This window comes from Rhinoraja longicauda, chromosome 37 (assembly GCF_053455715.1).
Source record: "Rhinoraja longicauda isolate Sanriku21f chromosome 37, sRhiLon1.1, whole genome shotgun sequence".
In the NCBI taxonomy this organism is placed as follows: Eukaryota; Metazoa; Chordata; class Chondrichthyes; order Rajiformes; family Arhynchobatidae; genus Rhinoraja; species Rhinoraja longicauda.
The window spans coordinates 5923844-5936426 of record NC_135989.1 but is presented as its reverse complement, the minus strand read 5'-3'; the positions used below and the strand labels follow the sequence as shown (position 1 = coordinate 5936426).

The 12583-nt window shown below is 40.5% G+C and overlaps 1 protein-coding gene across 4 annotated transcripts in view; it reads right to left on the bottom strand.

The window, feature by feature from the left end:
• Positions 1–12583, bottom strand: part of pbx4 (pre-B-cell leukemia transcription factor 4) — a 265310-nt gene that overhangs the window by 12379 nt on the left and 240348 nt on the right. Inside the window, exons 6-8 of one of the 4 annotated variants that reach the window (XM_078429588.1) lie at positions 11817–11976; positions 2732–2797; positions 1609–1721 (exon numbers count right to left, since the gene is read on the bottom strand). In XM_078429588.1, coding sequence (XP_078285714.1) covers positions 1609–1721; positions 2732–2797; positions 11817–11976 — 339 coding nt within the window. The remainder of the gene's footprint in view (positions 1–1608; positions 1722–2731; positions 2798–11816; positions 11977–12583) is intronic. The other 3 variants (XM_078429590.1, XM_078429589.1, XM_078429591.1) reach the window with 3 other exon arrangements.

The window sequence follows — 12583 nt, the reverse complement described above, 5'->3', positions numbered from 1 at the left end:
GTATCTCAAATTGAATCGAATGCCCTCGTCTAATCCTGATAGGTTTGGGTTTGGTGTAGATGTGGTAATCTATGTCGAGCTGACCATTTAACATTTCGTAAAAACAGGTCAAACGGTGGGCTTTACGTCTGTCTTGGAGAGTGTTCCACCCCAATGAATTTAGAAGTTCGGTAACACTCGCTTTTCTCTCATAGGTATTTGTAACAAAACGAGCTGCCTGTGTTGCCACTTACAAGGAAGTGAGGAATAATTACCAATGTCAAAGATACTGTGCAGGAAAAAGCCAAAATGCAGTGTTGAACAAAATATGGATGTAATATGAGCTACAATGTACAGGTGAAGTGATGGGAGCAAAGCTCCTTAGCAAATCTAACATTCAAAAACTGGAAAATTTTGTTTTTTAGTCATTTCTGTAAGCACCATGATTTCACTCTCAGCCCTATCCTTCCAAGTTTTTCCTTCCATGTTTATTCTTGCATTAATATTTTGTCTCAAGTTGGAAAAGTGACATTATATTACCATTATTTAAGTATTGGTTAATTTTCCATTCCGTCTTGGGCTCACAGCTTCTACCACCTACTTGATTGGAGAAGCTCAAAATAAAAACTTCTAATACTGAACTGGCTAATTCAAAGATGCTGATCAAGATCATAACCCATAGCACCAACATTACCACTTTGTTGTTCTTCTGCTCAGATGTTTCTCTGGAACAGTTCACCAGGAGATTTGTTTCCTTGGGTTTCAAACAGCAGTAATCTTTCTTTGTCCGTGAGCCTATACACAGAGCCTATGTTCTGACCAGTAGAAGCAGAAAAAGATCCTTTTTCCCTGTGGCTATCAAACTGTACAACTCCTACCCCTACTGTCGTGGGGTAGACTGAGACTGACTCCCCTCCTCACAACCTCCTTCCCAATCTTTGCACATCCCCAATGCTGGACTTTCCACTCATCACTTTAATTTCATGTTTCATGTATCTTGTGTTTTATGACAGATGGCAGACCAATCTCCCTCCTGGGATAAGTAAAGTTCTATCGTATTGTATACACTGTATACAATATGATAGAATTGTATACAGTGTATACAATGCCATAGAACTTTAGGGCAGCACGGTGGCGCAGCGGTTGAGTTGCCGCCTTACAGCAAATGCAGCGCTGGAGACTCGGGTTCGGTCCCGACTATGGGTGCTATCTGTACGGAGTTTGTACGTTCGCCCCGTGACCTGCGTGGGTTTTCTCTGAGATCTTCAGTTTCCTCCCACACTCCAAAGACGTACAGGAATGTAGGTTAATTGGTTTGGTAAATGTAATTTGTCCCTAGTGGGTATAGGATTGTGTTAATGTGTGGGGATCGCTGGTCGACGCGGACCCGGTGGGCCAAAAGGGCCTGTTTCCGCGCTGTATCTCTAAACTAAACTATGACAACAAATTCAACTATAGGAAGCACCCAAACCTCACATACCACGAACACACAAGGATTAGCAGGAGATTCTGGCTAGCACACAGGAGCAGGATTTAGTCATCTTTGCAGCTTCCTCCCTTGTGGACTGCGATTGTTTTTCTAATTTCTTTGAGATGTCCCGTACTCCAAATGAATTGTCCTATGCCTACCTGTGACTGCACGTTAGCGCCAACTTGAGAACCCTGGTAAGAATCCCCATTCAGTGACTGCATGTTCATGAATAAATCTCCAGAGTTTGGCATGTTAAAAGACCCAGAAGAACCTGGAAAGGAAAGAGTCAGGCACGGGAATCACACACAGATTACACACAGTATGTCTCCCCTTGAGGCAAGCACTGAGAGAGTGCTAACAGGAAGGGGTGAATTCAGAATCAAAGCTGCATGCACCCAAAATGCCCAGATTGATGTTCAGCATGCTCACAATCATCTGTTAGTCACATGCATTATGCAACCTGAAGAATTTAATTTTGGTTATTCAATCATTAAATTAGCTGATAGTAGGAAGAGTAAATAGTCAGTTGAAAGAAAGTAGATTATTATTGTTTAGACAGTGTCTGCCTTGGTTTGAGAATACCTTAAGAATATGTGAAGAATACTTTACAAGTTAAGACCATGCAAGATTAGTAACACTTGGGGAAGTGTTTGTAAAATGTACAAGAAGAATGCTCTTCCCCTGTTGTAAGCTGGTCCATGGCCTAAATATCTCTCACATCATACGATCTGCAGACTGTGCATAGTGGCGTAAGCTTATTTCAGAGAAGAATACCCAAAATATCCAAGTATTGACCAGTACATTTGCATTGAAAGACCAATGGCACAAGAATAAAAGAAGCCATTATGTCCAGTTCATTGCAAACGATTGGCTGGTAATTCATTCCCTGTACTTCTCAAAGCACAGATTGTAGCAACAACACATTGTACTTTCAGAAACAGAACAATCGATGTGACACTATTATCACAGGGGATTAACTTCTTGGCAGATTTGTTCATTTTAATCAAAAGCTCCTTGAAACTCCCTTCCCTAGATTTGCTACTGCTGTGGTTCTGCTGCGTGCAGCCTGTGGTCACTGCAGAACAGGATAGATTTTTGTAACATCAGTGCAGAAATATAGCTGTTGTCAGTTAATTACTTGCAGTGCACTGATTGACCAAACGAGCAATCATTTCCAAACTATTGTACATTTGGGAATCAATAAATGAGGTAATGTAACAGGAAATGTTGAAGGTGCTCGACATCTGCGGTGAGAAAAAGGTCCCATGATAGACCACTGACCTGAAGTATTTTCTGTTTGTGTTTCAGATTTGCAACGTCCATTGTAGTTTGCCTTTCTGTTACTGCCTGAAAATAAAACAGTATGATGGAGCTGCAAGGATTCGGGAAGAAAAAAATACATACGGAAGAGGACTGGTGCTTCCAGAATACGAGATGGTGCTTTTTTGTGACAGTACACATGGGCACGTCTAAAAAGTTAAATGTCTTAATTTGTTTTCTGGCCATGAGACACACCTGTTTATTAATCATGCATACCGGCATCTTTTTGTCAACAAAAATAAGCACTGATACTAAGTATGAATGGATGGATGGGGAGGAAGCAGCAGAAGGTAGCGGAGAGGAAGGAATATTGCTCAACACAATTCAACAACCACAGATCCAACTATGGTCGATATGCATGTAAAGTCCTGATAAAAACATAGCCTGTGAAGATCTAGTATAGCAGCTAGCTACAAACAGAGCAGTGTGCCTCTTCCTTCCTCAAATATTCTCACGGTGATTCTACAGGAACAGCATAGAAAGCATTGTATCAATTTAAACCAACAATTCACGCACTGTCCATATCTAATTTGAAGGCTATGCAGGAACTCCACATACAATGGCTAACACGAGATTGAAGAACTGTGCATGAAAGCATTTTGCTCAAGGTCGCTTGGGAAACTATATTGCTAGCCATAGTTGGACATTTGAGAAATTATGTAATTACGATTCTCTTTAAAGCCAACTTTATGAACGTTTTTACGTTGTTGCATTTTTACGGTTATCTCGGACTGTCAGAGGCTAAAGGTTAATGATAATTCTTACGGAAGAATACCAAGAAGCACATTTTGGCAAAAGAATGGAACATGCACAGGAATTCTGCAAATCCAATAGATAAAATGGAGGTTTCCCTCGTCGATCTAAGCATGTCAAAACCTGTTTGATAATTTTGGTTATCACTGGATAAATAAGGTATTCAGCACAGTTGAGTCACTGACAACCCTTCATGGTAGAAACTTAAGTCAATTTGAGTTAACCTATTACTGTCCCTTGCACTTTTCCTCAAATGCCTCACACTAAATTTACCACTGCTCCTTAGTCACTCAGTTATGGAATGAACATAATTTCCTGGAGCCTGTTTTGAACTATGGTTAGGATGTGACCACAAGAAGCCCCAAACACTGCACCGTGGGCCTGATCGGCCAGTACTCTGGGAAGTCAGCTGAATGAAATGAACCATGTTACTGATATACCCTGGACCCACCCAGAGTCACAAGAGCTGACAGTTTTGCCTGCTTTGTTAACCACCAGAGATTCTATACTTAAGCTTGGATGCAGGTAGCATAGCTCAGAAACTGCCTTTTTCCTAAGCTTTCCAGGGCTGGAGTTCCTCTATCTCTGAGATCAGCTTGTCAATGTATGTAATGTCATGTGAATCCCATGGCCTTTTCTGTTTATGTTTGTCCAGCTCCCATTGGTGTAAACTATAAGATATGATGTTTTAACAACAATAATTTCTAATAAATGGAAGCATTATTTGGCTTCCAAATGCTGAAAAGGAAAACCACTTCAACATATGTAAACATCCAGAAATTAACACAGTAAATAAAAGGCTTTGTTAAATGGCTACATTTAAGGAGAAACTTTGTTTTAACTTCTGTTCCTTCGATTTCCTATGATATTTTGTATAAGGTAGATTGCTGTTTATCTTTCACAAGCAGTAACTATTCCTCCATTTCTCTATAAGCAAAGAACCTAGAATCCCAACCACACACTTGAAAATGAGGCAATTGCCTAAATTGTTTGCATTCAAGGAACAGGATACTTGATTTTTTCACTGTCGGTAAAATGCTTTTACTTAGCAACTTAGATACAATATCAGAAGGATTTGTATTCTTAATATCACTCGCTGCCATACCTAGAGCAGAAATTGCAAATCATATTAAAATCCAACATCTACATGAACATTGGTGATCAAGTATGAAAGGCAGAACTCTGGCAAATGTTCTTTGGCTAACGTGCTCAACTTCTGGGCTCTGAACATTTGATAACTGCTTTAAATGCTGTGCTCAAAATCTATTGCAAATAACGATTATTCAGTGTGTATCAGGTTGTGTGTAACAAGCTATAATATAAGAACAGACTATAATGCTAACTGGAATTGAAATTAAAGCTTCTGCTACTTTTATTCAAGCGTGGAACATAAAACATGGAACAGTATAGTTCAGGAACAGAGCCTTCAGCCCACAATGTCTGTGCCAAACACAATGCCAAGTTAAATTAATCTTCTCTGCCTGCATTTGATTCATATCTTTCTACTCCCTCCCATCATAAAGCCTCTTAAAAGCCACAATCGTATCTGCTTCCACCAGCACCCTTAGCACCATGTTTCAGGCACCCCCCACTCTTTATGTACAAAAACTTGGCCCACACTTTCCCTTTATACTTTCTCTCTCTGACTTTAAAGTTATGCTTTTGAGTCCTTGACATCTCCATCGTGGGAAATAGGTTCTGACTCTAACCTATCTATGCCTTTCGTACTTTTATACATCCTATCAGGCCTCCTCTCAACCTCTGGTGCTCCAGAGAAAACAATCCAAGTTTGTCCAACCGTTCCTTTTAGCTGATACCCTCCAATCCATGAAGCACTCCTGCACGCTCTCCAAAGCCTCCACATCCGCCTGTAATGAGGTGACCACAACTGCAGACAACATTCAAAATTAGGCCTAAGCTTTTATAAAGCTGCAACATGACTTCCTGAGTCTTATATTCAACGCCTCAACGGATGAAAGTAAGCATACTCTTCCTTACCGCTCTATCTACTCATTGCCACTTTCAGGGAGCTATGGACTTGGACCTCAGGGTCCCTCTGTACACCAAGACTGTTAAGAGTCCTGCTATTAACTATATACTTCCCTCTTACATTCCACCTCTCACAGTACAACACCCCACACTTGCTCGATTAAACTCCACCTGCAATTCTTGTGGAAATCTGCGGCGGACCCCACGGCAGCACTAGGCAATGCCAGGCCGACCCTGCAACGTCAATAGAACAACGGGCCTTCATGATCAGATCAAGATCCCTGCACTTACAACAACTGCGACTTGAAAATGGTGCCAAACTGGTGACTCTGTACACTGTCTGAGTGTACTACTGCTATACATCTAAGGTAGACACAAAATGCTGGAGTAACTCAGTGGGTCTGGCAGCATCTCTGGAGAGACGGAATGGGTGACGTTTCAGGTCGAGACTGAAGAAGGGTCTCGACCCGAAACGTCACCCATTCCTTCTCTCCTGAGATGCTACCTGACCCGCTGAGTTACTCCAGCATTTTGTGTCTACCTTCGATTTAAACCAGCATCTGCAGTTATTTTCCTATACTGCTATACATTTGTACTGTATCTGAGATGCTTATCTAATATAGATAACTTATTAAAGTATAGCTTTAAGTTTAGCTAAAGATAGCTTGTACAAGTATACTGATACTTGTACTGAACTGTATACAAAAATTGATTTCTCTGTACCTCGGTACATGTGACAAATAAAGTACCATACCATACCAGACCAATTTCTCCGCCCTTATCTGTAACTGATCTAAATCCCACTTGCCCTTCAACAAACATCCTCACTGTCTGCAATTCGAAAAATGTTGCTGTCAGAAAATGACAACAGAATTACCCTACATTTACTTTGAAATTCTTAAAGGAAGCAATCAATATGATCAATGAGATGTCAAGAGGCAAAATGCAAGCTGGTCTCTCTTTCTTTCATCAACCGCACTTGCTTGTAATGTGGCAGCAGCCCAACCTATTGCAACTCCAAAAGTCCACTAACTGAAGAGAGAAATTGCTAACTAACAGCCCCATCAAATTCTACTACTTGGATATCCTGACACTCAGCTTTGAAGAATGTGCAGCTTTAACATTCGGTTAGATTGCACTAATGGAAGTGGTAGATATATTATACTCGTAGAAAACATATTTCCTGCAAAATAACTTTGTTTCCTACTTTCTATCTTGTATTTTCCAAAAATTAAGATCACCTTGCCATAATCACTAGTGTCGGCGTGTGGTCAATTAATTGGGAAAGTTAACAGAATTAAATTATTTATTGCAAAGGGACACGAGTACAAAAGTAAGGAGTTTGTGCTTCAGTTAACTCGCACTGTTAAGACCACATCTGGAGTTCCTTCTGCAGATTGAGTTGCCTTATTTAGGGAATGATCTGCAAGTGCTGTAAGCAGTTCAAAGAAGAATTACTGGACTGATACCTTGAATAATGGATTGTTTCACCATGACAGGTTGGACAAACATGTATCTCCTGGTAGAGTGACAAGGGATTGATCTTGAAGGGAGAAAATGGAGTGAATATTTCCTCTTGTGGAAGAAACTAGGACAAGGCGTTATTGTTTCAAATTAAGGGGTCGCCCATTTAAGATGGCAATTTTTTCTCTCTCAGAATAACTTGGGACAATAGTCAATAGGTGCAGGAGAAGACCATTCGGCCCTTCGAGCCAGCACCGCCATTCACTGTGATCATGGCTGATCATCCACAATCAGCACCCCGTTTCTGCCTTCTCCCCATATACCTTGACTCCGCTATCCTTAAGAGCTCTATCTAACTCGCTCTTGAAAGCATCCAGAGAATCAGCCTCCACTGCCTTCTGAGGCAGAGAATTCCACAGATTCACAACTCTCTGGGTGAAAAAGTTTTTCCTCATCTCCGTTCTAAATGGCCTACCCCTTATTCTTAAACTGTGGCCCTGGTTCTGCACTCCTCCAACATTGGGAACATGTTTCCTGCCTCTAGCGTGTCCAACCCCTTAATAATCTTATATGTTTCAATAAGATCCCCCCCTCATCCTTCTAAATTCCAGTGTATACAAGCCCAGTCGCTCCATTCTTTCAACATATGATAGTCCCGCCATCCCGGGAATTAACCTCGTGAGACTCAAAAGACAATGAAAGCAGAGACTTTGACTATTTTTGAGGAAGAATTAGATAGATTTTAAATGTACAATTGTTGGACTGATGGGAATGTGGAATTGAAGGTACAATCAGATCACCCTCAGGCTTATTGAAATGACGGAGGATTCATGTGCCTTATTCCTGCTCCTCATTCATATGCTTGCATATATGTTTGTATGAAAATCCCAGGTTTGATCTCATTAAGGGTGGCGGTTGGAGAAGGCAAATGTCTCCAGCTTCCAAGGCTAGTGAGAGGAAAATAAAACTGAGGCTCACATTCCTATCCTAGGTCCAGGAGCTAAATAGGATTAGAGTCATAGAGTGACACAGCGTGGAACCAGGCCCTTCGGCCCAACTTGCCCACCTGTCCCATCTACACTAGACCCACCTGCCCGTGTTTAGCCCATATCCCTCCAAACCTGTCCTATCTAGAATGGTGTCCATGTTGAACGATTAAATAGTTTGGTTATGAAATACATCTCTCATACAGTGTTTTACAGAGGGGACACAAAGTTGAATTGCTTAGTGCCCAGGGACTGTCCCAGAACTGAATAATCACAATCAAATATTACATCTGTTTCCGGTAATATTCTCACATTCAACACAATGGACACGCACGCCTCAAGGTACATCATGAAACCATATGTACAGAGATAAAGCATAGATTAGTCACCTGCTCATCAACAAAAAAAACAAGACAAAATGAGAATAAAACCTATAATTGGAAATGTACTTTCACAGGTCTAATCTGAAGAAAGGAATATGCAAGTTACTTACAACTATATAAAGCAGTGAAGGACATGAAAATAACTAAAATCCCAGTCACACCAATGTCAAAGTGAATTCATCTGAATTGTATTCACTGAGATAGTTTGAGTTAAAATGTTGATGAGATCAGTTTTTGAAGCGTTATGTATACAGGCATACAGCATGTCTATGATACTCTCCTGTAAGCCCCAGAGAAGATATGTGCCGACCAGGTATGAGACACTAAATATAGCAAAGGACCAGGAGATTTATATATGGGTCTCTGCACAGCACTGATAGACAAAGTCTCAATATAGTGTGCTGCTAGGTACAGACATACCCAATGCCACAAATAGGTACAATTTTCTCATTTCTCATTTTATTTATGACGCAGAAGATTTTCGTGTTGCCCATCAAGTTTATGTCAGTTCTTAGAACAATCCATCAAATGCCTTCTCCCACTTATTTCCCTGTTACACATTCTCTCTCGTGCCCAAGAAAATAGCCACAGGATTAGTCATCTGGCCCCTCATCCCTGTCCCACCACTCAATATGATTCTGGCTCATCTATTCTGGCCTCAACTCCTCTTCTGCGCCAGATGCCCTGGGCCCTCAATTCACATATCTTCGAAAAACGTATCTACCTTCAATTTAAATTCTTCTAATGAACTAACCTTCATGATTCTCTAGTATAGAGAATTCCATCGATCGTTTCGCTCAACACCTTAGCTCAGTCCGCTTTAACCAACCTGATCTCCCGGTGGCTGAGCACTTCAACTCCCCCTCCCACTCCCAGTCTGACCTTTCTGTCATGGGCCTCCTCCAGTGCCATAGTGAGGCCCACTGGAAATTGGAGGAACAGCACCTCATATTTCGCTTGGGCAGCTTGCAGCCCAGCGGTATGAACATTGACTTCTCCAACTTTAGATAGTTCCTCTGTCCCTCTCTTCCCCTCCCCCTTCCCAGTTCTCCCTCTATCTTCCTGTCTCCACCTATATCCTTCCTTTGTCCTGCCCCCCCTGACATCAGTCCGAAGAAGGGTCTCGACCCGAAACATCACCCATTCCTTCTCTCCTGCGATGCTGCCTGACCTGCTGAGTTACTCCAACATTTTGTGAACCATACATTCACCACCTACTTAAAGAAGAAAGTTCCATACACCTCATCTTTAAATTACCAGCCCCTTTCCTTGCAGCTCTACCCTCTTGTTTGAGATTCTTGAAACATCGCAATATCTACCCTTAGGATCTTGTATGTTTCAATAAGGTCATTGCTTATTTTCTAAACTCCAAGGGATGCAGGCGCGACCTGCTTCGGAACTCCTGAAAGGACAACCATCTCATCCCAGAATTAACTTGGTGAATCTCTTTCGCTACTATATCCCTTCGTAGGTAAGGGGACCAAAACTATGCTCAGTACTTATAGTTGCAGCCTCATTGACATCCTGTAAAACTGTAACAAAAGCTTTAAACTCAAATTCCCTTTCAATAATATGCCCATTAACACACATCCTAAATCTCCCATCACGCTCTACATTAGAAAAATTTACAGTGGTCAGTTAACCAACAGATCCCAACACATCTTTGGGATGTGGGAGGAAACTTGAGCACCCTGTCATAATCTATGCATTCACATGAGACCTTAATTGAAAGCATAGGGTCACCATTGTCAAGCAACAGCATTTCATCTTCCAACTAGGCACACACAGTGCAGTGCTCAGAATTGAACAATAAATTCAACAAGTTCAGATAACCAACCAGTTCTCATGAACGGTGTAAATCTATACAATTCTCTTAATGTTATTCTCACCACAGATGCTGCCGAAACGGCTAAGTATTTCTGGAATTCACTTTTATTTCAGATATCCAGAAATTGCAGTATTTGTGTCTCATTTTTGCAAGATCCATTCTCATTCATCTCCTTCTATCTACAGATCAGCATAGCAATAAACAAGCTTTCACTACCCTCTCACAGCCAGCACCACAACCTCTATCATCCAATCTTTGGATCTGCATCCTGTTACAAACATTTATCCTTGTCATCAAACCCCTCTCAGCAACTTAAATTGTTTAATAAACAACTTTTCCCAGTTCTGCAAGTCATCAACATGAAACATTAAGTCCGTCTTCACAGACACTGCCTGACCTTGAATTCTTCCAGCATTTTCTGTTTTGTTCTACATTCTAAAATTATCTTCTGCTATTTTTGATTCCTTCAGCATAATTCTACCAGCAAACACATCTTACACTTCCTTCTTTTTTTGGCATCCCTAAGGAACTGTTCTTTCCAGGACACTGACTTAGTTTCCATCATCACTAATGCAGACCTCCCTTCCTATTGCACTGTCCTGTACAATCACAGAAGATGTAACACCTGCCCTTCCATAAAATGTATTCCATTCTCTCACAAATGTCTCCATCCAGACTGATCTTTGTCCATTTCATTGTCCCGTTTGTCGCTTGCAAAGTCAAGCAAGTCAAGAGTGTTTAATTGTTAACCCTTGTATCACTGAATCTTTAGCTCTTTGATCTTACCTCTCATTTCCCTTCCACTGTATATTAAAACCATGTTTACCTATATATTTTCCCAATTAAGATGAAAGGTCTCAACCCAAAATATATGGTGGTGCTGGCTCGAAGGGCCAAATGGCCTCCTCCTGCACCTATTTTCCATGAAATATTCCATAGGTTCTCCCTCACTTGTACAGTATTTCAACGCTTACTGTTTAAATTCATTGAATAGCACTGAACGTCCACACCCTTGCACTAATCTACAGTCGCGGGAGCTGAGAGTGGGAAGGGCACCTGGACAGCCTCCAAACAGAAATTCCAACAGATAAATAACAATGTCACTCAATTAGACCATTTCTTTCTTTATGGGGGCTATATACCTAGTATGCCTAATTTTATTTGAACACATATTATTTCACTGGAAAAGATTCACTGATTGAATTCTTGCACCGACCATTCTCAGGGGCCGCTTTGTGGTCATCAAGCAGTAAGTTATGATCCAGAAATAAAGCTAACAACATTACATGATTAACAGTCTTGAAAGTTTATGATCACTTTATTGCTGTTGCATAGGATAACTATAATTTCTAACTTTAATTAAGCAAATGTAATTTATTCCCTATGGTCCAAACTCAAACATCTACACTATCCCACTCAATCATTGTTTTTCCATATCTTCATGCCTTATCATAGTTTTTTTAATTTATTGAATATGTCAAAAATGAATATGTAAAATAGTTTTTAACGTTTGTTCCCAAAAAGGATCATTGAAATATGACATGCACTCTACACAATGTTATTAGAACTCTTTTTTATTATCTTGTAAAGAGCACTGAGATTCCTTAACTGTTTATACATACAGAATTAACAAGGAGTCTCACCTGAATTGGGCGTGGAAGGAGAATTTGCTTGACTCCCTTGCTGAGCTACCACAGTTGTGGCATCTGCAGCCGTTTTGGCTGCATAAAGATTGGCCTCCTCCTGGAATTTTCCAATATTCTTCTTATACCTGATCCGTTTATTACCAAACCAATTCGACACCTGTTATTTGCAAGACGAGATGAATTAGTGCCTGTATTTAATAAACCGTGTGATAGAAAATAGATAGAAATTTAAGGCAGACCAAATTAATAGGTGGCACAGGAGTTTGTACAATGTTAATTCAAAAACTTAACTATGATCTGAAATTAAATGCATATAAATGGCAAATTATTTTTGAAACAATATTTCTGAAATTGGTTTCATACACCTCTTTAAGAAGGTAAAGATGTGCTCAGGAATAACTCCATGATTATCAGCTGCCTTCCAGTTCCTTATCAAAGCAGCCAGTCTTCACTGCAAACCAAGACTGCAAGGTGCTGTCTTTTTTCTTGTGTAATGTGATTGCAACCAAATCCAACCCTGCCATCACTTGACATTCTTTTTGCAGCAAGGGTCAGTTGTAGGTTGCAAGAAAAGTAATTTACCTCTACATTCCCTCGTTTATGAAACTGAATGATAGCTTTTTTTTATTGCTATACCCAAATAAAATGAGCAAATTCAGTAGACTGGGAAACAGAGGAGTCTCTTTGTCGTTTAAGTTCTTTCTTCATTGCTTGGACTGGAGATTCTGTTACTTAACTTGAAAATTCAACATTCCAGTCAATTA